Raw genomic sequence first — 21,440 nt, forward strand, 5'->3', positions numbered from 1 at the left:
GATTATTTGCTTGAAAGTCGTATACGGAGTCATTTACAGTTTTGTGCGCCCAAATATTTGTTGTTTAAAATGAAACCAATTTTCATAGGAATTACATTATTTTTTTCTTTAGTTCAGGGCGATGCAGAAACCACATTCCTGTTGATTATTAATCATCTGAATAGAAATAACATAAAAACATCTTATTTCTTTAGTTGTTGGGACAAGAACGGTAATTTTTAAAATCTGCCCAATGTCTAATTAATTTTTTTTCTAGAAACAATGCGGTTAATGCAGATGTTGAATAACCGAAACATTAAGTTTGATTTTGTAGAGAAAAAAGAAAATGCAATAATTCAAGCGTTGAATGAAAAGAGTATGACTCGTTATGGATACATTTTGGATATAAGATGCAAAACATTTAAGAATTTTTTGTCAGAAGTAGTAAGCGACACATCTCCACTTTCTCTAGTTGCACATTATTTTCAGAAAATTTCCACAATTAATATGAGACTGTCGCATCCCTGGCTAATAATTTCATCAGAATTAAAGGCTTTTGTCTTAAAAAATGTAAATTTGAGAATGGATTCAAACGTGAAATTTGCAATTCCTGAAGGCGAATTCAGTTTTAACATTTTTGATGTTTATAATCCTGGTCATCAACTTGGTGAATCTCCTGTAGTAACAAAGTTTGGGGTTTGGAACGGTTCACACTTGAATATTCAGCAAACAAGAACATTTTATTTACAACGGAGACACATGTCCTACATAAAATTACGATCTGGAAGTGTGGTTTTAATCGGCAGTCATTCTGGAACCTTTGAAGAATATATGTTTGACTCTAGATTTAAACAACTCGACACCATGAGCAAATTTCACTACCCGATGTTTCTTTTATTAGAAGATGTTCATAATTTCACGTAAAAAAAATTATATTTACATATACCAAAATAAATAAGAAATTTCATAGACACACTTTGAAAATTGAGGACAAATGGTTTGGTAATTATCAAAATGGAACTGATTCAGGTGTTGGAAAGTTGTTGTATGAAAATGAAATTGATATTACATGTACTGGGGCATCTCAAAGACCACCACGAGTGGACGTTTATGACTATTTGATGCCTTCTTATCATTTTAGACCTTGTTACATCTTCAGAAACCCGGGAACTTATAATCCACTCGAAAATCAATTTTTAAAACCGTTTACTGACACGGTCTGGTACGTAACTGTTGTTACAACAGTGCTTGTTTGCCTTTTTATGAAAATCTTTCATCGACTCGAGAATAAATTTGTTGGAATTAAAGCGGACTATTCGTGGGCTACAGCAATGCTCATTACATATTCTATAATAGTTCAACAAGGTTTTTATGTTCAAATGATTTTAAATATGTTTTGAAACAAGCTTTACAGATTCATATTTGTTTCCAACCGGTTTAGCAGGTCGTATATCATTTTTCGTCCTCCAGGTTCTTTCAATTCTGCTGTACAATTACTACACTTCAAGCATTATTTCATCTCTTCTAAGTAAACCTCCCGAAGCTTTCCACACCTTGGATGAGTTGGGACATAGCAAATTAGAAATAGGAATTGAAAATTTGCCTTATACCATCACCTGGTTCGAGATTATGAACGACAGTGATGTTCAGTACATTTACAAAAATAAAGTATTTCCACCGAATGCGAAAAAAATGAATATTTATGAGCCAGAAGAAGGCATAGCTAAAGTCAAGCAAGGAGGATTTGCGTATCACACTCAGCTGGATACAGGATATCCTATTATTGCCAGAACTTTCAACCAGGAGCAAATTTGCGATATTACAGAAATTCCGATGATTCCTCAAGTGGGGGCTGGAATTATGCTACAGAAAATATCGCAATATAAAGAAGTCTTTCATATAACTCTTCGAAAAGCTAAAGAAGTTGGATTAGTACACCGAATATCACAAATTTGGGAGTCTAAAAAGCCGGAGTGTTTGTCAAGCATTCGAGTTGTTGCTGTTGGTTCTGATCAAACCTTTATTGCGTTTTTGATGTTGTTTATTGGAATGGCACTCTCGTTGGTATTTTTGGTGATTGAAATTGCTTGGTCTCGATTTAATTTAGACGCAAAAATTACCAAAAATAAAAAATTCAAATGCTAAGCACCGAAACGTCAAACAAATATTTGATTTAATTTGAGTTTACTAATTTTTTATTTAAGTTATATTATTCGTTTTTAAATATGTCTGCAGACGAAGTAAGTTTTGATACTAGGAACGCAACAGAAGAAAATTTAACTGAAAATGAGTCACCTGAAACAGAAGCTTTGCAAGAGGAAGGACAAGTTGAAGCAGTCGAAGAACAAGAAATTTTGGACGTAATAAATGTTCCTGAAAATGAAGAAAACAACTATACAGCGGAAGTACAAGAAAATGTTGATGAGATAAATGTAGAAATCGAAGGACAAACCAATGTGGTAGAAGGAGATGACAAAGCGGATATAAAACAGGAAGAAACGTCAGTACCACCAGCAGTAGAAGAGATGGAAGAAAGTGAAGTAGTAAAGGAAGACAACGAGCAAGCGGTCCAGATTGATGTGGAAGATAAAATATCAGAAAATAAATCAGCAGTTGATGTTGAAGGTGTAGATGAAAAAGTTGAAAAAAAAGTTGAAAAAGGTTTAAAGAATGGAGCGGAAGAGTATGATTTTGAGCATCTAGTGGAACCTGATGCAGTATCGGAAATGTCATTTGCTTTATTACCAGAGGAAGTGCCTAAATTTGTAGAACCTTCCAAAGATACATTGGTAGAACCAGTGGAAATAGAAGTACCAAAAAAGAAGAAAAAGGTAAAAAAGAAAAAGATACGGCCTATTGTAGCAAGAAGAGATTCAGACTATTCTAGTATTCGTATATCTGGCAGTCAATCGTTGATTATAACAGGAGATTTCGCAATGGCCCAAACTGGCAGTAAACCGCTTTTGCCATCACTTATCTCAGAAGCCACAGAAGAGGAAGTGGAAGACGAAGAAGATGAAGAAGTAGAAGACGAAGAAATAAAAGAAATGACAGAAGCAGAACGCATGGAATATTTCCAGAAGTATGACCGCCTTTCTAAAGAACACGATGAAGAAAAACTTAAAAACGATGAGTTTCTTAGGAGACTTGCAAACTACTACAAAAGGAAAAAGATGTATCATGTGTTACACGAAGGCAAGGTCCAGTTAGACGCACAGAAAAAGTACGAAAAGCAATTGGACGATTACAGCATCCAAGCTGAACTCAGCAAAAAAGAGCAGTTAGCTCTTCAGATGGAAATTGCAGACTTGAAGCAAAAATGCACAATTCAAGAACGAGAAACAGTTGAAGCTTTCGAGAAACTGCAACATGAGGAGTTTGAAGTCGGAAAAGATATAATAAATTCGGAGGCTGGCAGAGGACATGAGGAAAAATTCATTGAGAGGTATTTGAAGCGACAAAGAATTCAATTAAACAACTTGATAAAAATCCGATACGACTATATCAAAATTCGGAACAAGTTGAACGAGACACAGGATGCCTTAAACGCCATTGATAACCTTGGGTCAAATCTCCATCTCATCGACTACGAACAACTGAAACTGGATAACCGAAATCTGCAAGACAAGCTCGAAGAGAGGGATTTAGAACTGACGAGAGTGAGGCGAAAGTGTCAAAACGCCGTCCAAATTCTGGCCCATCGCAGAGAAAAAAACGCAGCTTTAGATGCGGATATAACTTACTTGAACGAAAGACTCGAAGGTGTCAGTGGAGAGTATGAAGATGTGAGGGAACAGCTCAATCAGTTAAAGATGGAAAGGGACAGTTATAGGGCTGCTACCAATAAGATAATAGCGAATAGTGGGTTGTTAAGCAGACCGACGTTACTGAGAGACTTGAGTAACACCATGGACGAAATGGAAGAACTGGGAAAAAAGTTGGAAAAAACTAAACGCGAATGCATTGCTGTGAGCAATAAAGTAAAGAAAATTAGGGAAAATATGGCGTCGGAAACAAAAATGAACAAAATTAGGTTAATAATGGAAGGGAAACAACTTTCCGCTAGCTTCTCTGGGGCCAGTCTCAGTGACATAATGGTTGGAACTGTCGCCGGTTAGGATTTTCTAGTGTAGATTTAATCTAAACGTAATTGTATGGTTAGTGACAGGTGTATTTTTTGTTAGGGACTTATTGTAGGGACGTGCATAATTACAGCAATAAAATCTGTGTGTATTTATTATTTGGTTCGTTTTATTTTTCCACCTGCTAAAAAAACAAGCAAGCCGCTCACATTTCAAGTAATTGCCTAATAATAATAAAATGCCAAATATTTTTTGACGTCTGCTTTTTACGTAATTTTTATTCGTATTTTGTATATTTTTTGCAATGTCGGGAGATTTAAATCAAGAAATTGTTGCATCTCATGTGACGGAGGCTGGACACACGACTGAAATGGTTGAAACTAAAGAACAAATTACTGATAGGTATGCGCGAAAAACTAAAACAACAAATAATATTGTCCACGCCATTTTTTTTTTAATTTTAGACCCACTTCAGAAAAAATATTAAAGAGCAGCCTGAAAAGTCGCGATCAGTTAACCACAGAGAAAACTAGCAATGACGCTGGAAAGGAGGCTCCAAGCGAGGCAAATTTACAACCCGAAAAAAGAAAAAGTGTCAAATACACACTGAGCGATGAACAACTGGACATACAAAGCGTAAATATACACGTTTTGGCTGAACTTATGAAACGCGAAACTAATGAATTGGCAATTGAAGATATTTTTTCTTTAAAAAGTGAAGGCAAAAGTGAAGATACAGTCAGTGTTTCTTATCTTAAAACTCCTGCTCGATACCCCGACTTTGCTCAGGGGAAGGATTTCGAAGTGGACAATGAGTCTATTTATTCCTTCCTTATGAAACACCGAGAATCCGACGTATCTCTATCAAAAGAGCAAAGTCCAGAAAAATCATCAGAATCTATTCATAAAGAAGACGAAAAACTAATCGACAGGAACATGTACTACGAACTTCATAAATTATATACAGCAAACTACAACAAAGAAAAATGGAAAAACAATTATCTGCAAAAAAAGTTAGCGCAGTATTATAACCGACGAAGAATGTATCACGTGTTTATCATGGATAAATCTCAACACGAATATGCCAAAATGTACGAAAAACTTTTAGAATCACTTGCAACCAAACAGGACGAAGCTGCAAGAGAACAAGCATCGTTGGAGAGTGAAATAAGCGTTCTTAGAAACAAACATCGAGCCCAAAGCGAAGAAGTTGACACTCTCTTCGCGCAACTCCAACAAGCTGAAGCAGAAATAAGCAAGCAGTTTAGCTACACAGCCCTAAATGCACCAAAAATTGTCGAACGTTATCTCAAACGCCAGCGCTTGCAGTTGTCCAATTTCAGAGAAATGCATCTTGCTTTTATAAAATTGCGAAACAAATACAACGAAACGCAAGATATCCTCGATTCTCTTGATAATCTAGGCCCCAACTGTCGTCTAATTGACTACGAGCAGTTGAAAACAGATAACAGAAACCTCTACGAGAAGCTCGAAGAGAAGGAATTATACCTCACGTCTATAAGACAGGAGTGTCGAAATGTGATGCAGATTTTAGCTCACACGAGAGAAAAGTCGAATGTCTTGAATTTGGATATTAAGAATTATCAGGAGCAACTCGATGGGGTTTTAACCGATTGCATGGATGCGAGAGAACAATTGAGTATGTTGAAGCATGAACGGGACTACATAAGACGGCAGATAAATAAATTGAAACTTGAGACTGGTTTGCTTGGACGACCAAAACTGTTAAGGGATTTGGAGAGGTCAGATTATGAAGTACAGGAAGGGTTATACCAACTAGAAGAGTACAAAGAAGCATGCAAAGCAGCATCAGACTCTTTGATAGCTATGAAGAAATATGTCAGGAAAATGGGCGTCAAAGTGCAGACGAACAAAATGTCAAAAATGTCAAAAAGTGTAAGCTTTTGTGACAGGGAGCCTTAGAATGTAATGTAGGTGTTAATAAAATCGCTAGCTCTTTAATGGGACGTTTTTTTTTCATCAAAATCACTAAAAATTAATACAAAAATTGAAACCAGTATAAAATTACGCGGTTTATATTTTTTTCAATATAAAACACAACACAGCTTATGTAATAAGTACATAGAAATAGCATTAATGTGATTTCGTGAGAAACGAATCTGCAGTTATCGAAGATAAAAGATTTATTTACTAAATTATTCTCTCTGTGTTGTCTTGAATATAATTCTTGTACTTTAATAGAGTATCCAGTTTTTAACAAATCATTCAAGTATGATAATAACAAAAATTCTCATTCTGATTTTACTGTTTAAAAATTTTTCGTCTTCTAATGACACAAAAATTGAAGTTTTAGCCGATTATTTGAAGTTAAAAGACTTAAAATTTTGTTATTTCGTTTCAAGCTACTCCAAACGAAGTAAGTTAACGCGGCAGTAAGCTTTTCTGTAATGTTTTTTAGATATTATTGACATAAATCGATCATTTCAACAAATTAATATAAGGAGCGCCACTATAAACATCAAGTATTTGGAAAAATATACTGAACATAGGAGGCATAACACTATATATATTTTTATGGTAGATTCAGACTACGATGTACGTCGTATCAGAAGCATTGTTTCAATAAATAACTGTTTTGAAACTTTAATTCAGAACGCATTGTTTTTGCTCGAAGATGAACAAAACCTTCAAAAATTATTACAAATATTTAAAACTTGTAATTTTGGAATCAACTCAAAATTTGTAATTATGAAAAAAAGTGACACAAGATATGAGTTTTTAAATTATTATAGGAAACCTCGGTTTTCTTGTGGCACATGGAATCGGACAAATTTAAATAATGTGTCGCTTTATCACGAAAAATTTGATTTGACTGGTTTTGTAGTAAGAGCTATAAGCATCGTATGTCAAAAAAACTTGTTTTTTTCATAATCGCTATAAAAATGATGTGTTTTTAGAGAAATATTACTTATAAATATATTGCAAAGACAAAACGCGAGGTAGCAGTGAGTCAAATTCACTATGGTTTGTTTGCGTTACTCCAAGAAATTCACAATTTTTCGTAAGTACAAAAAATTGGGAAAATTATACAAAACTGGAAAGATATTTCAGTCACGTTATAACTTTTGAACCAAGCGACAAAAATGCTGACTTCGGTAATAAACACCATGTTTTAAAATATCTCCAGAACAAGAAATCTGACATTTACATTACTGGAGAGTTGCAAACATCTGCCAAAGTGGACAAAACCGACTTCTTGATGCCTTTCTACAAATTCAGGTTTCGTCAATTCTGTTCCAATGTTGAATCCGTAATATTTTTTTCTTCAGGACTTGTTTCTTTTACCGCCTTCCAAAAAAATCAACCGTTTCGTTTATAAAACCCTTTTCACGTCACACTTGGTATGCGATAATACTTTCCACACTGATATTCACAACATTTCTTAAAATTGCTTTGGTGATGAGTGACGCTGATGAAACCACTTGGATAATCTCTTTCTTAACTGTTTTCTCAACTTTATGTCAAGATGGTGACGGTACTCGCGATTTATTATTCCCCCACCAAAAAATAAATCAAGTTTATTGCAGACCCGTCCCCCTCTGAGCGTGATACAGGGTGCAAATTAGTATTTCTAAGCATCTTAGTACTGTCTCTTTTGTTATTTAACTATTACACATCGATCACGGTCTCGCTGTTACTGAGTGTTGAAGCAGAAACAGAGCACACTATAGAACACCTCGCACATTCCAATTTAGAAATCGGCGTAGAAAATGAATTTTATGTGAAAAATTGGTTGAACAGTGTTAACTTCACAGATATTCAACAATTGTATAAAACGAAATTATCGAAATTGGATGGAAAAATATTAAATACTTATTCTGCACCTGAAGGACTTGTCAAAGTTGGTTTTGGAGGTTTTGCCTATTATACCGATACAACAACAGCCTATGGTACAATTGGTGGATTTTCGCAAGACCAGATTTGTAACATGGCCCAATCTGACATGATTCCTCCCAGTTTTGTTGGTCTTGTTATGCAAAAAAAGTCAGAGTACTTTGAATTATTTCAAATTAGTTTGTTGAAATTACGACAGGTAGGGCTGGTTCATAGGATTCAAATGAAGTGGGAAGTGGCCAAGCCTGAATGTTACGGAAATACGGAAGTACTTCCGGTGGGAATGGAGCAAGGAATGGAAGCATTAGCTTGTCTTTTAACTGGGGTGTTGTTGGGTTTGGTGATTTTGATCTGTGAGATATTTTTAAAGAAAAGACGTTGATAATTGTTGATTTACTTTATTTTTTTATCTATAATTATAAATGTTAACAGTAAACCAATAAAATAAAAAGATATCTTTCAAGGGACAATGGAATTAACAGCTAGATTAATTAATAATGCAATGTAATGGAAATAAAATAACAAATAATTATTACGAGAAGCCGAAATAATAATTATTTTTAAGTAGCACATTAAATAACATTTTTACAAACATATAAATCGTAAATTATATTGAACACAGAAGATTGTTTCGATCAATTACATGTCATGTACAGTAAAAATATCAGTTTTCACGTGGCAACTAAATTTAATTACAATTAAAAGTGTGCTAATATTGGATATGGCACAAGATACATGACAAGAAATTGAAAATTTTGTAATCGAACTACCAGTCTTTTTTAACCATTTGTTAGAAACAAATGAGACTAACATTGCAAATTGGTGTAAAGGTATTAAAACACCAAAACTGATTTAGACTAACTCGCTATTTCCGTATACTAAATGATGGCTTTGTACAAAATTATTTTCTAATTTGATAGTTATTACTTGCTTTCCTATTTGCTGTCTTCAGTACAAGATCTATCTATTTACATTCATTGCTAAATAAAATGCACTAACCGAAACGAAATGTTTTTTGATTAATATTCTTTCGAACTCATGACGAATTGCTTTGAAAGTATTGCCTCAACAGGAAGTTAAAAATTTGGCAATTACAATAATAACGGAATCACCCATAACACGCATTCATTCCCTTCTTACGAGTTGAGATAGAAATTAGGCGAACAGTTGCTGCTGAAAAATTCGAAAGCTATAATGACACCATAGAAAAAACCTAATAAATTTTACATCTTTACAATATAAAAATTCTATCTAAAAATATTTACAAACTTTGTTTGTAATCGGAAATAAAGCATTCTATTTACACAATAACTTAAGAAACTAGTAACGAAAATCTACCCAATAGTCAGTTCTATGAAATAAACTCATCAACGACAAACACAACCCGAGAGAAGGTCATATTTATAGTTAAAGCTTTCGATAACTAAAATTAGGATAAAATAGGCTCAGTCTTATGCTTCGAGTTACTGTTGCCTTTTCTCTTCCTCCAACATCGCGTCTAATTCGTCGGTTAGGTTGGCGAGCATGTTTCCTATATCGTTAAGGACATCGGCAGGTTCGGATCTCTGATTTCTGGCACTTGGTTGCCGGTTGGGCGTCGGGGACGGATGGGGCGGTAGACCAGCACGAGGCTTTGCGGGGGAATAATCGGCGGGTCTGCTGTTGCCGCCTGCGCGAGTTCGGATCGTACCGGCGTTCTCATTGGCAAATGGCAGCGAATCTGACTCTGTGCTTGAACTCGACTGCAACAAACAAACATTTTCTATAATTAAAAACACCCAAACTAAAGCGCTTATGCTTAGCAATCGCGACCTCCATACTTTATTAAACGTAAAACTTTGGTCCCACATTCCAAATTAAAGTGGCTTGTGGTCACAAAAAACTCAGCAAAAAATAGTTTGCGGTCGCAAAAAAATCTCTTGATGAAATGTAAAGTTAGCGAATTCGTAAAAAATTGAATAAAAAATCGCTTGCGACCACAAAAAATTAAGAAAAAAATCGCTTGTGGTAAAAATTCAACAAAAAATGGCTTTTGGTTACGAAAAAGTCAGCAAAAAGTCGCTTGATAGATATAAAGTTAGTAAAATCGGTTGTGGGCACAAAATATTGAGCAATCTTGATGGAGCAGAAAATTTAAAAAAATGGCTTGTTTCTGACTTATGTATTTTACAATACGAGTATCTTTGTTCATTAGAAATTAATAAGCCTTCTTAATACACAAATTATGGAATAATCTCATTAAAAGTAAAAATATTTTGTTTTGGGAAAAATGTTTAACAGGTCAACTTTCTTTTCACAAAATACACAATTTTCAACTTGATTTAAGCTTTTACACTTTTTGGTTCTTGAATAATGACGTCATCGAATTTTTTTTAAATGGAAACCCCTATTTTTTTAGCCAGTTCAATAGATCTTTTAATTGTCAAAATGATAACACCAAAAAATCAAATATTACATAAAGTTTTCGAAAAAAAAATCAACCAAAAATTGAAATAATATCAACAAAAAACAAACACAATTTTAAATCAAGAGAATTTTGTATTTTTTAAAAAGAAAATTGACCTGTTTGATCATTTTTGTCACTTATAATTACACGAGAGCTTTTTTTTTCGAAGTAAACTTGACATTTTAATGAGAATTTTGTTTTCTGGCAATTTAACGAAAGATACTGCTTCTGAAAAAATTGCGAGTAATTTTTTCTGGCAGTTTTTAGAGTTAAATTGCCTAAAGGAAACAAAACTCGAATTAAAAATGTCAAGTTTTCTTCGTAAAAATAAAGCTTGAGTGTAATTCGGTAAGACAATTTAATGAATACGTAAATCACTAAATTAACAAATAAGGTGTAAATTAGTTTATTTAATTTAATGGATAATACTACTAGATTCAGACGATTTCAAAAGTTAGGTTCCGTTTTGTCGCTGTAATAGTTAGGGTAAACTTTTGTCGCTGTCCTAGTGACAAAAACACCGCGCCTTATGGGATTTTAAGTGTATGAAAAAATTTGTCAAAACAAAATATTCTCAGTTTTATTAAATAAGATTATTCCATAATTATGCCGCTCACTATATATTCTAAAATATGAATTAAGTTCATAAAATCATCCTCTTAAAAATTTTGTTCTGATTAACTGCCGAGTAATTATTTCGATTAGGTTAAGGCAATTCGGCTCGGATTAGGTTAGGTTAAGTAACAACAACGTTCGAATTAATTTTTAAGTAAACTTTTTATTAAACATAAAAATATTATTCCAAAAAGTAAACATTTTTATAGCATAAATCTTAGATATGAATTATTATACCTTGTAGTCTACAAAACCAAAGGCATTATCTTTCAAAATATTCCTGATATTGAAACAAACAAAACTTAAAATATAATCATAGTTTCAAATTTATTTTGATTTTTATTTACGTGTAAAAAGTATAAAAAACAAAAAGTCTATTATAGTAAAAACAGTCTTAAAATCTACATTATAATAAATTTAGAAAAAAATCGTTTACGAAAGTAAATATTTATTTTCTCACCCGGCGCCTCCACCATTTTTTATACAGCGAGTTTGGCATTCAGACAAATTTTTGTCTGAAAAGTGATCTTTTTAGATAAATAGAATTGGAGACGGACTGAAACCGTTTTTCTAAAAAGTTTTGTATCGATTCATGTCTTAACCGATGTGCTTTCTACATATCCGCCAACAAAAAACTCACTTTAAAACTTGCATCGGACCCGTTTCTGTGCTGCAGCGCCAAAGTTTTGATAAGTTCCTGTTCTTCAGCGCCCCATGACTGCGACGAATTCATCTTCGATTGCACATTCCCTGGCGGCGTCCCCGGCGCCGGGGGCGGCGGCAGCGGCAAGTCCCCTTGGTTATCCAGCGATATACTCAAACTATCCGAACTCGGATACGCCGGGAGCGGCAACGGACTAGACGTCTGCACGTGGTGTATCTCCACGGTGGTGGTTGTCTCGTTCGCCTCACTGTCTTGTCGCTTCGGCGGGTTGGGCGGGATCTTCTTGCCCATCATGGGGCTGTACTGTATGTGGTACTTGCCGGTGTCGATCAACTCCCTCGGCAGGGTCTTGTATTGCGGGTTTGAGTATTTCTCTGGGTTGAATTGGGGCTTCTCGAAGTCAGGGAAACTCTCGCGGGCCTTGGCTGCGATCTTGGCGATGGGGCGGGGTCGGATAACCCCGCGCGGCCGCGGTAAGGTACCGCCGCCCTCGTAAAGAAGCCCCGTTTCATTCGTGGGGGTGATATCGCCGTCGTCGTAAGACCGCGTCCGCCACCCGATGGGTTGCTGGTAGTAGAAGGTTTGGGTGTTTTCGGCTGAAAATGTGTGGTGGGTCCGCTCGTTGGGGTCTTCGAGGGATTCGAGGGACTTGCCTCGACCTGTCCGGATCTGGAACAAATATTCAAAATTGTCTTAAAAATAGGCAAAATAATGGAATTTTAACATTTAGATTTGATAAAGTGTTATTGTGGTTTTAACCGGTCATTAAAATTTGAAAAGGTCTGATCGTGCATGAACTGTTTGCTTGTAAATACGAGAATTGTGGGTGTAATTTATGAACTTTCGATAATTGAGCAATTTCGTGTAAGCACAAAGTCTATAATTTAATGATATGATAAATGGTAGTAATATGGATTTGATTAGTGTGATTTTGGAAAACGATTACAGTTTAGGAATCACTAGGACGATAAGGTCTACATTATTCAAAACTTGAAAGCAAAATTTACCAATCTTCGGGACGCAATTTTGTGTTACTTGATTCAACAATAATGGTAGAAAAATGTTGCCACTACTTAGATTCCATTTCATATTGTAAAAAGGACAAGACAAAAAATACAACCACGACTTCACACGCCTATACAATTTAGAATTTTTCCTGATACTGATGATATTTAAACAATGTAATCATCAAAATAATTTCCACTAGCATTGTTATTGTTATGAAACGGTGCATTTTGAATAATCTTGCTAAAAGCTTCTATTACTCGTACTTACTTTATCTACAAAAAGTTAAAACCGTATTAAAACAAAAACAATAATTAGAATTAATACAATTTTAATTATGAGCAAATTTTGTTTTCTGTTGTAATAAAATTCAACTAATCAAACTTATTTCGTTCTTGGGACATTATACAGTGAGCGGCAAAATTATGGAATACTATTATTTAAATTGAAAATATTTTGTTTTGCCAAAAATGCTCGAACAGGTCAATTTTCTTAAAAAAAAACACAATTTTCAACTTGATTTAAAATTTTACACTTTTTGGTTATTATCATCGACATTTTTTTAATGGAAATCTCTATTTTTTAGCCAATTCGATAGATCTTTGAATTGTCGAAATGACGACACCAAAATACTAAATATTACATAAAGTTTTTAAAAAATAAATCACCAAAAAAGTGAAATAATTTCAACAAAAAACATATAGTGGCGGATACGGAATTAAGGACGTCAAATTTATGTCAGTTCAAAAAATGTCAATGTATTGTCATTATGATTGACGTTTGAAACTAAAATTTTAAGGTTTTAGTTGGAATTAATTTTTAGCGAGCGATTTTCCGGAACAATAATGCCACCAATACACGTTTTTATATAAGTTCAATAAATAATTTTTTTCAGTATAAAAATTCTAAAAACCAAAAGTAAGGTTAGTAGCTTAAGGCCCATTTTACATTTTTATGTCAGACGAATGACAAATCGTCCAAAATTCCGTAGCCGCCAGTGTAGAAGTACAATTTTAAATCAAGTTGAAAATTTTGAATTTTTTTAAAAAGAAAATTGACCTGTTCGAGCAGTTTTATCAAAACAAAATATTTTCAGTTTTAATAAATAAAATTATTCCTTAATTTTTCGACTCGATTATATTGTAAAAAAATGTTGCTATTAAAATTTATATTTTTTTTATTTACATTTTTAAAGACTAGCCACAAAGGTGTAAATGAGATTGTTAATGATATTTGATCTTGAGTCCGTTTAGTTTCCTCATCATTTAAAATTCATTATTCATCCATCCAACTTCCACAAGATCAGCCGTCAAGTCTTTGCAAGCAGCAGCATATTCATATCACGTTATTGAATGTTCGCAATACCTCCTAAATAATATATCATTTCCCGTATTTCATTACTATCGATATTTCAAAATGTTCCAACCCAGATGACGCTTGTTATTTGTCAAAGGTGATGATTAAATTAAAGTGTCTTGCATAAATAACCGTCGATGTAGCATCGCCTACGGACCGTATCGTTTATGTGCGATGAGTTATAGTTAGAAAAGCAAATGCCGTAACGGCACCAAACCTTGACAAAATGATGATAAATAATCGTAATCAAAATATGACAACGAACATGCAGACTGCACAAAGACTGGTATGAGAGATTTGGGTGTATACCTTGATGGGAACTATGTCAGTGCAATAAATTGGTTGCACGTAGTGTGTGCCGGCGGCCAGTTGACGACTCTGGTCGATCTCCCAGGGCTGATGGAAAGAACGGAAAGTGCTGTGGACTGCGGGGACGCCAGGCGATGGTGGACCCAAGGGTGCGTGCACCATCACGTCCTTACACAAACATGCAGCATAAGCAGGAGCTCAGCACACTCGCGAAGACGTCTTGCGTCGATTTGTGTAACGCAAATCGATGCAAAACGACCGAAATCAGTTAAATTTTGAAAATTATCAAACATGCTCAAACTATTAAAATGCAAAAAAGATCTGAATTGTTCTTCTAGAAGTAACAAAAGACTCTAGAACGAGCTGCGAGTGCTTCAAACACATACCTGTGTCGCGTAAATTCTATTTGTATCTGTATTTATTCTCTTCCCTGCCTTTATATCTTTCACTCTTTTTATAGCTAACATGATTTTCTTCTGATGGCCTAACTTAACTATTCCAAACTCTTCTAAGTCCTCCCATGTCAACTGCGTCACGTCGTCGACAGTCTGATAACCCTGGTCCAGAAACGCAGGGAGGTACTCCTCCAAACGCAACAGCTGCAACCACTCTTCTAAGGAACCCTACATTCGGAAAACATTACTCATTAATTTAAATTGGCAACATCGCAGATTTTCGACTTACCGGAATAAATTCTGGCAAATTGTCGGGTAGATTAAGTTGTGCAATTTCAGCTTTGAGCCGTTTCCGATGATTCGGTTTCTTAATTCCTATGGCCGTCAAATCTTCCGGCGTCATGCGACCTATTGTCGGCAAATCATAGCCGGCACTAACAAACAGCGGAAAATATTCATCGTACTGAAGATCAACCAGCCACGCATGAATAATTTCTTGGTCCTGTCAACAAACCTCGATCACCTATCATCTCCACTAATCAAAAACAGTGACTTACAGGAACTCCTTGATGAATCATTCTCTCAATTCGGCCTTGTTCCGAGCCTATCGAACAAGAACTTAAGGAACATCGTGGACTATTCGAGGACCCGATAGTACTTCTCCCTGCCGTGCTCAAGGGATGGTACGACGCTCGACCACTGTCCAAAGACGCAGTGCTGTGACGAGAGCCGCTTCCTGCGCTTCCACTCGACGACCCCGGACTGTCCCTCCCCGGAGACTGTCCAAAAACCCAAATAAGCTCTTAAAGTCTAAATTTTGGAGTAGAAGCTACCTGTGTCATGTCGATACCCTGATCCTCCTGTAGGCTGAGTTGGTGGTGGTAGTAGACCGCCGCTTTGTGTGTAAGGACGCCGCCGGGGGGCGGCTGGCCCGGAAACGTAAACGAGGGCGCCGGAAAGATGGGCCCGGGGGACTTGCCCGTGCTGCTGCTGACAGTGCTGCCATAGTCCGAATGATCATCTAGAAAAAAAGTCGAATCCAAGTTTATTTTCTGTGATACAACGACCCCGCAAATACTAACAAAAAGTTCAACTGACATTCTTCATAAGATTTGAGCGCGCACGGCGCCGAGAAAGGTAAAGCAAGTGGATCTTGACACTGCCATACTGGGATGCTGCACATGCTGACAGGACGAATGGGAATTTTTATTAGAAAACGAACACGACTTTTTAACGTGAACGACTAATATCCTCATTCTTCGCATACTAGACGACCGGAGGCGAATTTCCACCGTTAAATATTTATACGAGAGGGGAAATCAAAAGGATTAAGAAAGTCACGTCTACTGTTTTAAACGAGTTAATCTGGTCGGGGAGTTAAGAGGTTTATCTGATAAGTTAGTGACATCTTGAATGTTTCATCTGTTAACTGTAATTTAATCTACAAGGGAATATTTTTGTTGACACACTGTACACGCGGATTATTAATCTTGTAAAACAATATGTACACAGGTAGAGAAAGAAATTGCAACGCAATGTAAAACAAAGACAAAATGACCCGTGAGAATACATTTCTTGCCAGGAGTTACCGAAATATGATGATGAAAAAATATTTCTGAGACAAAATCAAAGAAAATATTCTTTAACGCTTCAAAATAAATTAAGGAACTACAATGCAAAATCCTTCAATCTAAGACAGACAAATTTTTAGAAGATTCATTCCCAAAACTACATTCTTTTACGCTTTGCGAAATAAACCACAGAACAACCCACAAGTGTGAATTACTAACTCACTGCCTTCTGTTCAAATAAAAAATATAACTGATGAATGATAATACAGAAAGAAGTTTAAAATCAAACTGGTGGTTTAGGGATGTGATATTTCAATTGTGTAATTCTAAAATTAGTAAAATTTACTATCAGAACCTTAATAAGTAAAAAAAAACATTTAAATGTTGGAAATGAAGTGACGTTTTAATTACTTTTGGTGAACGATATTTCCTATGAGACTTGTTAAAAAATCAAGTTTTAAAAAGTGCATCCCACTTGATTAAATAACCTGGAAGCTGAATGGGCCTCTTAAAAACCACACCACAATGCAACATTTTATTGAAGGCATCCGTTTCAGGAATGTCCTATAGGCAGTGGCCGCATTTGTCGGCAATTAAAAGAAGTGGCCGTTAATTTGGGCGAAATTAATTTATTTGTAGTGTCGCTTGCAGCCAAACCGAATTTTCTATGTTGGCTAGGTAGCTATTTGTTCTACGATTTATTATTCCGGGTGCACTGCGATGTTGTAGACCGCCAAGTGGTGCAGGGCGACGCCATTAAGAAGATTTAAGGAGACTCATCTGAATTTAAAACAATAGGGGACGTGTTTATCGTACACTGCTGTCGTTTGATACGACGTGGGGCTCGTGTCTGGCCATTTCATGCTTGGATTGCCACGGAGACGTTTCTCTAATGCAGGATTTATGGCACGGACGTAGAATTTTGTTTGACTTGATCGGGTATTTTGCCGCGAGAAGTTTTCAAATGCAGGGCTTGGGTCCCTAATCCGTCGACGTCGAGTTTTGGAAAACACACTCCTATTCATTAAGTTTGTTAATGTTCAAAGGAACAATGGTATGCAAATGACTAGATGCACACAAAGGTGCCATAGACACCGACATGGCCAAAGACCGGCGGCGCTGAAGGAAGAACAAGCACGGGATGAGCCCAAAGATGGGAGACCGGAGTGCATTCACCTGCAGCCAAGTGCAAGAGGCAAGACCAGTCGGAGGTATGTGGCCGATAACTCCAAATGGAATATGAGGATGTCAGATCGATTCATAATGGAAAAAGATGCAGCATTTATGTCATGTTACTGCTAATTCAAAGAGGACGTATACAAAGGATTACGGTATATATGACAAGAAAAAAACGAAAAAATGAGATTGAGAAGAACCAAAAAGTGATCATAAAGTTCCAATTTATGAATTCTTTCAAACTGAGTTCTGGAACAATGTAAAAAAAACTTTACATAAAAATAGTTTTCAATTATGGTGCTATTCTGTAAAAAAATACTTGCTATAGCGCTATAACTCTTTAAGCTATTGACTATAAGTAAAAATCGAATTCTCTAAGGAAATATTTCTCTATACCTAAAATTCTATAAGCTTAAAGTCTCTATAAAGTTATGGCGAGAAAATTGCTGACCGTAAAGACTTATAGTCTCTATAACGATATATTGTCATAGAGTAACAATATCGCTCCTCAATAATTTATTATAAGTACTTCTCTCCGTATTTCGCCAGTGATGCTAATTTTTGTTTTCTTATAATTATTTATATCGTGTAAAGTTAATAATAGGTACATAGTTCAGTAATGGATCGTAACAATATTGCACTAATTGCATTATATTTACTGTTAAATAAATGAAGAAGAAAGAAGGTAATGTTGTGGACAAAAATGAGCTTTTTACTACAAAAACTTTAACAAAAAAGGGTGTCTATTTAGAAAAAAGTTATTTTGCAAAAGATACAAGCAGGTTTTATGAAAATCAGCTGCATTTTCTAAATTCTCCTTTGGCGTTAGTTTCAAAATTGTTACTTTTTTGACTAGTTCTTCAAAAACGGTGTAACCAAACCCTAATTTAATTGCGTTCTTTCTCTTTGATGTTTATGTTGTATTCTCATTTTTTCTTATTAAAAATCAGAGAATGTTTAGCAAACCTACATTACAAATTGTGTCTAAATTTTAGTGGTCTTTTTCTGACTTCTGCTTGCACACTTTTCGTCTTCAAATTTCCAAAAACTGTTCGCGATACCCAATTTGTCCCCGTTTTTGTGTTTTCATTTCTAAATTTTCTTAGACGATTTTTTTGCTGAAGTTTAATGCCATTTTTTATTAATTAACTGCCAACTTCCTTCTTTAAAATTACCATGAATAAATTTGTTAAGACTGTTTGACATTTCCACCTATTAAAAAAAAACAGACTTTAGGGTAATTAAAGCGCTAGAACTCGAATGTTTACATAGACGCTTAGAGAATACCAATTTTGATACGATTCTATAAAAACTTAAAAAAAATTATATACAGAGCTCTATTAGCTATGGAATATACCAACTTATAGACTGTAGCAGATTTTTAGAGAATAGCCTAATTAATTTCTGGCTATTCTTAAAAACGTAATAAATCAAAACACTGAAGAACCTCTTCGGCCCACGATTTTGGTTCCACCCGCTCGATATTTTACAGCCCAGGTTCACACACAAAGTCTTGGCGTTTTTATTGATGCTAATATTCAGCGCGCACCCCGTGGATGCAAATTTTAAATAGACAGTCTCATTTCGTAAACCGCGTCGTAAGATTTAGTATTATTAAAATTTACGCCCCACAGTGGGCGTAATAAACCACCCAGTCATATTTCTAAGTGTGACATTTATTTTTGGGCATATGAATAGAACCTTTGTCGAAATTGATTAGGAACCGTGACGATTTGAGGAAAGGACTACAAAACGGCCAAACAACCGGCGCGAATTATGTTCAAGATGCAGTTCCTTCTGTAATTCAGTTTTTTCGAATCGCCACGTATCGGATACAAAAGAACCTTGTTAACGGTGGGTTGTGATTCCAGGTAAGGCATCAACAAGAACGAGAACACGAGTAGTGGAACAGGTTCCTATCGGAAAGAAAAACCGCGATGGCAAATGTTATAGGGAATTTATCAAATTATTGACTAGGTATAATCCAGTTTATATTAATAAACCTGTCGGTGTGGATACGTTTCCTGTCATATGTTGCCCATATTACGATAGAATAAATATCACTTTTCCTGGTAATACCAAGAATATTTGCAGGCCACATGGTTTTTTTTTTCGAAACGATATACTTTTTAATTAAAAGAGTTTTTTTTATAAAAGCGTGACTTGGAACTGGATAAAAGCTTGTTCTCACACTAAAATAAATTATTCACTCAGAAAAATGGCCGTAGCTGTGCTAGTAATAAGCTTTTTTGTTGGCTTGTAGCAAAGAAAATAAAAAACATTTTGTTGAATATAAACTTGGTTTATTTCCCCTCTACACCAACATTTTTTACAAGCGAGGCAACTTTCAGGTTCTGGTTTCCTACAAACATTTTACAGTAGTACAAGACTGGGTATGTACGCCACTGGAACAGTTGGCTGAAGTCAATTATGTGGATAATTAAAAAAAAAGTACATGAAAGTCATTAAAGTAAATAATTAACCACATCAAATAATGTGGAATAAAAAATTTGATTTTAAATGAACTTGATAATCTTAAACTGAGTATTATTGATATAAGTAGAAGTAATTTTTCATTGACTGAATCTTTTATTTTCTTTTGTGATTGTTTACAGCGTGATACAATAGCAGTGAAAAGTGTAACAAGATCTTGATACTGTCATTGCCACCCATTGGATAACTGTTAGGTAATGGGAGTCCAGGTGCCCACTGCCCATAAGGTGGAGCTATTAACTCGCTTAGATTGGATCACCATTGAAATATCATGTTAAGAGTAAAAATTTCCTTTGTACATTAATCGTGAGAAAACATCACGTCTGAGATAAACCAAACCTTGACTCAACTTTCAACATTTTTTTAAACGAAAATTCTGCGACACAATTAAACTATTTCCTTAATTAGTCACCATAGTTTCTACAAATACAGAAATCAGTATCTAGTTGACGTGAGAACCGATAAAAAGCAACATCCTGTGTGTGAGCCACCTAAATCAACCCAGCAATTACAAAGCCTTGATAGGTAAAGGTCGGTAAAAGAATTTTTACCGCACTTATCCAGAATCCGGCCACAGGCAGAATAGTATTTTTACTCGCGACCGTATAATTACGTTACCATTATTTCAAGGACGGTTTTTCCACCGGTCGAGATTACAGGAGATATCCTCCAGGCCAAAAGCGTAATTTGCATGTTCATTCAAGAGTTCCTTCGTAATTACCAGCCGTGTCATTTCTTGTCAACAGTAGCAAACTTACCTCGTGGGACTCCGGGAGGATCATTCGGTGCCAGGAACCCCGCATCTTCTGAAGAGGCATATCCTGCCGACCCGAAGGAGCTGCCCGAGTGCCGGAACTCGTGGGGCACTGCCGGTGGAGCCACCTTCTTGGCGGTAGCTGCCGGCTTCGGGGGCCGGGACATGCCGCCTACTGCAAAAGAAAAGAAAAAAGATTTACCTTCTATGTCAGGAGTGGGCAAACCCACCTGATACTATACCACATTTTTATAAATGTTTACGTTTACTCGCGATTGAAAAAAGAGACCGCATAACTGACTAAGTCACTTTCGCTTAACAGTTAGAAAAAAGTTGTACAAAACTAAACGGCGCCGTATTTCTATTCAGGTGGGCGATGATTAGATTATGACATAGAATTTATTGACCAGAAACCTCTTTGTGTTTTTGAACGAGTGGATGAGTGAAAGGCAAATAAATCTGGGCTGTGTGACAACAACCTGGCGCCTCTAATGGCCACCAAGCGAATTTCTTCCAAAACGAGGCCAAAATTAAATAATATTAAAAAAAAAATCTTGTTGTCTATTGACGTGATTACGTCTAATGAGCCTTATAAGTTGTTATGTCTAAAAGGCGATATGAAGTTATCTTGGTTATTTATATACCTTTTACAGTTACTTAACTGTACTAGCACTATCCATTATGAAAAACGACAAAATTGCAAATGAATTTCGTTTCAG

At 35.6% G+C, this 21,440-nt stretch overlaps 5 protein-coding genes across 13 annotated transcripts in view; 4 read left to right on the plus strand and 1 right to left on the minus strand.

Moving 5' to 3' along the window:
• The first annotated feature begins 26 nt into the window (after positions 1 to 26).
• Positions 27 to 2,124, plus strand: LOC123014853 (ionotropic receptor 75a-like). Its single transcript, XM_044414141.1, has 5 exons — positions 27 to 211; positions 257 to 420; positions 469 to 899; positions 950 to 1,344; positions 1,394 to 2,124. Exons 1-5 carry the CDS (start codon positions 70 to 72, stop codon positions 2,122 to 2,124), a joined length of 1,863 nt encoding a protein of 620 aa, XP_044270076.1. The 5' UTR covers positions 27 to 69.
• LOC123014511 (coiled-coil domain-containing protein 96) lies at positions 2,122 to 4,219 on the plus strand. Its single transcript, XM_044413664.1, has one exon. The coding sequence runs from the start codon at positions 2,205 to 2,207 to the stop codon at positions 4,095 to 4,097; it is 1,893 nt and encodes a 630-aa protein (XP_044269599.1). The 5' UTR covers positions 2,122 to 2,204; the 3' UTR covers positions 4,098 to 4,219.
• Positions 4,220 to 4,300: 81 nt separating this feature from the next.
• Positions 4,301 to 6,044, plus strand: LOC123014513 (coiled-coil domain-containing protein 96-like). Its single transcript, XM_044413665.1, has 2 exons — positions 4,301 to 4,463; positions 4,526 to 6,044. Exons 1-2 carry the CDS (start codon positions 4,366 to 4,368, stop codon positions 6,003 to 6,005), a joined length of 1,578 nt encoding a protein of 525 aa, XP_044269600.1. The 5' UTR covers positions 4,301 to 4,365; the 3' UTR covers positions 6,006 to 6,044.
• Positions 6,045 to 6,906: 862 nt separating this feature from the next.
• Positions 6,907 to 8,404, plus strand: LOC123015160. The gene is made up of 5 exons (XM_044414691.1): positions 6,907 to 6,944; positions 7,001 to 7,104; positions 7,155 to 7,322; positions 7,373 to 7,578; positions 7,631 to 8,404. Exons 3-5 carry the CDS (start codon positions 7,303 to 7,305, stop codon positions 8,317 to 8,319), a joined length of 915 nt encoding a protein of 304 aa, XP_044270626.1. The 5' UTR covers positions 6,907 to 6,944; positions 7,001 to 7,104; positions 7,155 to 7,302; the 3' UTR covers positions 8,320 to 8,404.
• The window catches only part of LOC123015158 (caskin-1), a 109,398-nt gene continuing 96,283 nt past the window's right edge, over positions 8,326 to 21,440 (minus strand). For 6 of the 9 annotated variants that reach the window (XM_044414690.1, XM_044414686.1, XM_044414685.1 and 3 more), the window contains exons 3-10: positions 20,726 to 20,896; positions 15,561 to 15,748; positions 15,285 to 15,506; positions 15,017 to 15,229; positions 14,719 to 14,955; positions 14,333 to 14,500; positions 11,639 to 12,331; positions 8,326 to 9,679 (exon numbers count right to left, since the gene is read on the minus strand). In XM_044414690.1, the coding sequence (XP_044270625.1) occupies positions 9,401 to 9,679; positions 11,639 to 12,331; positions 14,333 to 14,500; positions 14,719 to 14,955; positions 15,017 to 15,229; positions 15,285 to 15,506; positions 15,561 to 15,748; positions 20,726 to 20,896 (2,171 nt within the window). In that variant the 3' untranslated portion in view covers positions 8,326 to 9,400. The remainder of the gene's footprint in view (positions 9,680 to 11,638; positions 12,332 to 14,332; positions 14,501 to 14,718; positions 14,956 to 15,016; positions 15,230 to 15,284; positions 15,507 to 15,560; positions 15,749 to 20,725; positions 20,897 to 21,440) is intronic. The other 3 variants (XM_044414689.1, XM_044414688.1, XM_044414687.1) reach the window with 1 other exon arrangement.

Source organism: Tribolium madens, unplaced genomic scaffold (assembly GCF_015345945.1).
Source record: "Tribolium madens isolate multiple individuals breed KSU strain unplaced genomic scaffold, Tmad_KSU_1.1 Scaffold_97;HRSCAF=244;Tcas5.2_LG3a, whole genome shotgun sequence".
NCBI lineage: Eukaryota > Metazoa > Arthropoda > Insecta > Coleoptera > Tenebrionidae > Tribolium > Tribolium madens.

Excerpts from the sequence above, each read along its gene's own strand:
- LOC123015160 (XM_044414691.1), top strand. The coding sequence starts at position 7,303 with ATGCCTTTCTACAAATTCAG. Across the intron at positions 7,323-7,372 it reads ATGCCTTTCTACAAATTCAG|GACTTGTTTCTTTTACCGCC; the intron begins GTTTCGTCAATT and ends TTTTTTCTTCAG. Across the intron at positions 7,579-7,630 it reads TTTATGTCAAGATGGTGACG|ACCCGTCCCCCTCTGAGCGT; the intron begins GTACTCGCGATT and ends AGTTTATTGCAG.
- LOC123014513 (XM_044413665.1), top strand. The coding sequence starts at position 4,366 with ATGTCGGGAGATTTAAATCAAGAAATTGTTGCATCTCATGTGACGGAG. Across the intron at positions 4,464-4,525 it reads AAAGAACAAATTACTGATAG|ACCCACTTCAGAAAAAATAT; the intron begins GTATGCGCGAAA and ends TTTTAATTTTAG.
- LOC123014853 (XM_044414141.1), top strand. The coding sequence starts at position 70 with ATGAAACCAATTTTCATAGGAATTACATTATTTTTTTCTTTAGTTCAG. Across the intron at positions 421-468 it reads TTAAGAATTTTTTGTCAGAA|AAAATTTCCACAATTAATAT; the intron begins GTAGTAAGCGAC and ends CATTATTTTCAG. Across the intron at positions 1,345-1,393 it reads TTCTATAATAGTTCAACAAG|ATTCATATTTGTTTCCAACC; the intron begins GTTTTTATGTTC and ends CAAGCTTTACAG.
- LOC123014511 (XM_044413664.1), top strand. The coding sequence starts at position 2,205 with ATGTCTGCAGACGAAGTAAGTTTTGATACTAGGAACGCAACAGAAGAA.